Source organism: Trifolium pratense, linkage group LG2 (assembly GCF_020283565.1).
Source record: "Trifolium pratense cultivar HEN17-A07 linkage group LG2, ARS_RC_1.1, whole genome shotgun sequence".
Taxonomy (NCBI): Eukaryota; Viridiplantae; Streptophyta; class Magnoliopsida; order Fabales; family Fabaceae; genus Trifolium; species Trifolium pratense.
In genome coordinates, this window is record NC_060060.1 from 47,307,747 (window position 1) to 47,313,746 (window position 6,000).

Here is a 6,000-nt window from a genome sequence, read left to right on the forward strand (position 1 = left end):
ACCCATAGGGTATGGGGACGGGAGCAAAAATTGTTACCCGCGCGGGTATGGGGATGGGTACGGGTATTTTTTCAATCCGCGGGTATGGGGATGGGTACTATAGTACCCTACCCATACCCTACCCATTGCCATCCCTACAATTGTATTATGGTTGGTGAATCAAAGCGTCATATGAAATGAAAGTGGCTATTTTCAAACCTGAAATTGATAAAGATTCAGTTGATTTGAAGCCTGGCATTGATGAATCGGAGGTGGTCGTTGATTTGAAGCCTAAAATTGTTCAACCTGAGGTGCATGTTGTAGACACGGGTGCTCAATTTGCAATGAATAAAAAATCTAAGGATTGAGATGAAATAATTAATTGGGTTTGTGGTGAAGCTACAAAGTTCAAATTTACTCTTGTAATAGAGAAATCTGATTACGATCATTTAGAAGAAAATAATATTTTATGCTAGGTTGCAAAATGAGCGGTGTGTACAAACCAACCAACAAGAAATCAAAATTTGAAAAGATTGAAAGGAGAAAATGGAATCCGAAATTTTTTCGCTACAGAAAATAGATTCCGAAAAGAAAGAAACATAAGAGGGGGTAACGAGAAAAATTCAAACAAATCGAGATTATTTACAATCTCCCCCTCAAAACTTCATATATTTCTACATCCCCTATACTTCTAATTATTTCATAAAATACCCCTTCCGCTCTAACCAGTAACCTCACTTCACAGTTCAGTTCACACTCCATAGCCGAATCATCACATAAACCCTAAATCCCTAAAACCCTAAAAATGCGAATCTTCAATTTTCGAATCACCAAATTCATAAAGCAAAATCTCGAAAATTCTCAATGTATTCATCACCAGCAATACAATCCCAATCCCTATTTCAATTCGATTAGAGAAATGTCTCAATCCACATCAATCCCTAAAAAACAACTACGAATTCGCGATCATGGTTACGATAATTACATGGAAATCGAGAAGAAAACTCGTAAAGTTCTCAAATTTCAGAGCCTTATACTCTCTGAACCAAACCAATCAATCGCAATTCCTCGTCTTGAAACCTTAGCTTTTCGAATTGGCTTCACGCGCCATGAATCAAGCGCGTTTATTCTTAAATTCCCACATGTGTTCGAAATCTTCGAGCACCCGGTTCAGCGGATTCTCTTCTGCAGGTTAACCCGAAAAGCAATCCTCCAGATTGAACAGGAGCGTCTTGCACTTGCGGATCAGCTCTCACACGCTGTCACACGCCTCCGTAAGATGCTCATGATGTCGAATGATCGCCGGTTGCGCCTGGAGCACGTGAGGATTGCGCGCTCTGCCCTTGGATTACCGGATGATTTTGAATACTCGGTTGTTTTGAGGTATCCTGAATTTTTTCGCTTAGTTGATGCTAAAGAAACTAGAAACAAGTACATTGAGCTTGTTGAATATGACCCTAAGTTAGCAACTTGTGCAATTGAAGATGCTAGGGAGAGAGTTTATAGAGAGAGAGGTAGTGAAGCTGAAGATATTAGGTTTTCATTTTTGATTGATTTTCCACCTGGTTTTAAGATTGGCAAGTATTTTAGAGTTGCAATGTGGAAGTGGCAAAGGGTACCTTATTGGTCACCTTATGAGGATGTTTCTGGCTATGATTTGAGGTCCATTGAAGCACAAAAGAGAATGGAGAAAAGGGCTGTTGCTACCATTCATGAATTGTTATCCTTAACTGTGGAGAAGAAGATTACTTTGGAGAGGATTGCGCATTTTCGGATGGCGATGAACTTGCCGAAGAAGTTGAAGGAGTTTTTACTTCAGCATCAGGGGATTTTCTATATTTCCACTAGAGGGAATAATGGGAAGCTTCACACTGTTTTTCTTAGGGAGGCTTATAGGAAAGGTGAGTTAGTTGAGCCTAATGATTTATATTTGGCGCGGCGGAAGCTTGCCGAGCTTGTGATTTTGAGCCCACGGAAAGCTACGGTTGATAGGGAATTGATTGGGCATAGGAGGAGCAAGTTAGATGATGAGATGGGGCAAGTAACTCGAGCTTATGTTGAGGATGCTTGTGGAGACTTAAAGGGTGGAGATGGTGTGGGGCAAGCTGAGGATGCAGAAGATGATTTGTCATCGGATATTGGTTCTGATGTTGATTCTGGAGACGAGGATGATGATTTTGATGATAGTGTATCAATGCAAATGAAATCTCTTGAGTGAGATTATTTGGAGAATCTTAGGATTTTTCCGATTTTGCAGTTGAGAAGTCTCTTGAAGGAAATTCACTCTCTGTCGTGGCAATTTTCATCATCAATAAAGGTTTGCAACATGGGGCTGGCCTATAGCATGGTAAAAATGGCAAGCAAGCCTTTTGTTCATCCTTTGAAATTTCAGTCCCTTGAGCACCTCCAACTCCAAGTAGTAGTGTGCTCATAACAGCAAAAAGCAATACCACTATCTTCAACACCATCTTCAAACAAGATTCCATGTTAACTCAACCTGCTCGATAAATAAAATTAAAGATGTTATTAACTTGTTATGATATGTTAGAGAAATTGTGTCCTTATTTATACAAATTTTTAAAATATTAACCGCTTCGAAGAACACTGTAGAGTGCCAAAACGGGGGATTTTTCAAAATCCTTTCGTTGCTTATATCACTGTTGGAATACACGATTTTGGGGTTTTCTGTATCTACTTCTTGCGTGGCGTCCTTGGATTACTTTGCAATGGTTTTGGATCCTTTCTAATTGAGATTCGTTTTGTAAATCTTTGCAAGAATCCCCTTTATTGTTTTGTAAACTTGATTTGGTAAGAATCAATTCTTATTCTTTTATTCCCTGTATTTGGTAGAATAAGAATATTTTCAATAGTATGTTACTGTTTATGATTTCCGCCTATAAATATCGATTATTTGCTTACATTGTCCATTGCATTTGAGGCTCAATCAGTTATTCATTGCTCTTTGAAATGGCAACCCAATTTGACATGTTGTGGGATGTTCTTCCTGGGTGTGATTCATGGAAATTCAAAGTTCGTGTACAAATATTAGCCGAATGAAGGTTACAGACCCAAATTTGTACAATTGTATAGATATGACACTGAGCATGCTTGATAATAGTTGATTTGGTAAGTTTGATTCAATAATAATAGGTAGGTGATTATTTTTCCACTGTTCTGCCTTTTAAATTTAATTTAAAGTCACTGGTCCAATTTCAAGATATTTTGAATGCTTGATACAGTGATAGGTGATTAGGTAATGTAGCTAGGCAACAAAATTCAGTGGATATCATCGGAAGACAATTATAACAGGTAAATCTAAGGATTTATCAGTTTAATTTTTTCTATTTGTACAATTTGCTTTGTTACAAATCTAAATACACGAACACAGTCACAACAAAAGGCTAAGAGCGCGGAAAACGATTAGCTAAATTGGAAGTTCATAGTTCCATGATTTCATAGCATGTTATTATAAAGTGATCTCTATTTGGTTCAATAAGTATGTTGCATTACCGTGCCAAAGATTGCTTTACAATATATTGGTATTCAATTTTTGTCACATGTCTTTAACCTCTATATAATTGTTTGTTCAGAGGTTGGTGTATCAAGGACCTATGTAGGTTATACATGACAGGGACTAATTAAGTTGAGGTAAACCACCAATATGCTTACTTCATTACTGGTGCCTTATATTTTCTATAACTTTCCCAATTAAGTTCTATATGTTTATGTAATGACTAATGCCATTTGACAGTTTCCTTCTCTCTTCTTTTTTTTCCAATCCAATTTATCTTTAAAATGCTTTATTGTTTTCAAATCTCCAATTTGAAATAGTGGATTTGAATTATTTTAAAAGCCATGAGACTGAAGACTGGTAATAGTAATACACTCTTTACATTTGTAGTGGTATTTTAAACTTGAACTACACATTGACCGTAAACAGAGAATGATTTTATTTTTTGTCAATGAATATTAAAGAAAACATGAAGAAGAGGTTGTAAATCATCAAGAAGTTGATACCCTTCATAAAAGTTTCTAATACACTGAAACATAACCTTTGTTGATTTGCATTCAATTCTTCTAACTAAATAGTCTTATTGATTGCAGGGGAATGAATATAAAGATATCACGATTTTTATAGAGAACTGGATATCAACCGCTCCAAAGGAAGAATTATCTGTGTTGGTTTTTTGTGGCAGAAATTACCTAGCAAGATAGACATAATGTTTGTTCTTCAAAAGAAATTAGCGGGAAACTTGATCATTGTATCTTTACTTACTAAATGTACTCATTTGAAATATGAGATTCATATTATGCAACTATTTCAAATGACAGATTTCCATCTTCAAGGATATAAAGATGTAGATAATAGAGAAACTACGCAAATTTTATTTCTAAGTTGTTATCCTATCTATTAACAATAGAATCCCCTTCAAAGAATACTGTAGGAAGCAAAAACAGGCTGTTTTTCAAAATCCTTGCATTTAGTGGCTTCAAACACTGGTTGAATTACACAAGTTTAGGGTTTTCAGTTCCATCTTCTTGTGTGGCTATGTTGGAAACCAGTTTGGGATTCGATTTTCAAATTGTTTCAAACGCATTTATTGTTTTGCAAACCAGATTGGGTAAGAATCTTTGTTTATTCTTTTTTTTTGAAGCAAAATCTTTGTTTATTCTTTTATTCCCTGTATTTGGTAGAATAAGAATATTCTCAATAGTATGTTACTGTTCGTGATTTCCGCCTATAAATACCGATTATTTGTTTACATTGTCCATTGCATCTGAGGCTCAATCATTTATTGACCCCTCTTTGATCTTTGGACTTTGAAATGGCAACCCAATTTGACATGTTGTGCGATGTTCTTCCTGGGCGTGATTCATGGAAATTCATAGTTCGTGTTCTCCGTATGTGGTCAATTTCTTCCTTTATGAAGCCTAATGAGATCAACTTTTTGGAAATGGTGCTCATAGATGAGAAGGTTTGTTACGATTATGTTTTTTGTTAATATTTTTTATGAGTATTTGTTTTTTTGTTTAGTTTTGATGTGTTTTGGTGGTCCGCTGATTGTGTATATTTAATTAATGAAACTTTGAATAATACACAGGGAGGAAAGATTCATGCCTCATTAAGGAAACAATTGCTCTACTTATTCTAGAAGAAATTAAAGGAAGGGGAAGTTTATAAGCTATCAAACTTTGTTGTTGCTCCAGTTGTTGGATCTTATCGTCCAACTCTGCATCCTTACAAATTGATTTTTCAGATGAAGTCCAAGGTTTAGAATTGTGAGAGTGTATGCATCTCAGGTGTTAATAATATCTTGGTGTTTATCTGTCAAACTTTTGTCCTCCAAAATTTTCATATTATCCATCCAAAAACCACACACCCATATATCAATGCCTTAACATCTTCCAACAAGTTTTCCTTCTCAGACAAACCAATTGATTTTCACTAAACAATAAATACAGAACATTACTAATTCTAACATAAATCAGCCACATGTTACAAGACTAACCAGATTGAGAAAACATGACCTAATTTGCAATTTTCCATTTTTGAGTTTTAATAGATGAGGTGAGGTGAGGCAATGTGGCAAAACGCTGGCGCTTTAGCACGCACTAGCAGAATCGTGGCACAGAGTGGATCTCTGCACTTATTTCTCTGGTGTGTTGTGTTTTGCAGGAGGCGCGAATTGTGCTGGAATTGTATCATGATGCACACACAACAAATGGGGAAGGAAAATCCAAAAATAAATTAAAGTTGTACTCACAGTTTCACGTGGATAACGAACAACTACGGCTGATTTCCCGGCTAGTGATGGAGCATGGACCAATCACAAAGAAAGATTTGTTGGAGCATGGACCAATCGAGTGATGCATTTAGGAAACACAACGACCTACAGGTATGATTTTGTCTATTTCAAGATTGTAATTATTTTATAGTTTTTTTTTTTTGCGTTTAATTGTGTGCAATTTAATATTTATAGTTAAGTCTGCACATTGGAGACTGAAGTAGATGTTGGAACA

The 6,000-nt window shown here is 36.0% G+C and overlaps 1 protein-coding gene across 1 annotated transcript; it reads left to right on the forward strand.

Moving 5' to 3' along the window:
- Positions 1 to 585: 585 nt before the first annotated feature.
- Positions 586 to 2,812, forward strand: LOC123905947 (protein ROOT PRIMORDIUM DEFECTIVE 1). Its single transcript, XM_045955753.1, has one exon. The coding sequence runs from the start codon at positions 785 to 787 to the stop codon at positions 2,195 to 2,197; it is 1,413 nt and encodes a 470-aa protein (XP_045811709.1). The 5' UTR covers positions 586 to 784; the 3' UTR covers positions 2,198 to 2,812.
- Positions 2,813 to 6,000: the final 3,188 nt, after the last annotated feature.

What these genes read in the sequence shown, in the direction of transcription:
- LOC123905947 (XM_045955753.1), top strand. Translation starts at nt 785, where the DNA reads ATGCGAATCTTCAATTTTCGAATCACCAAATTCATAAAGCAAAATCTC.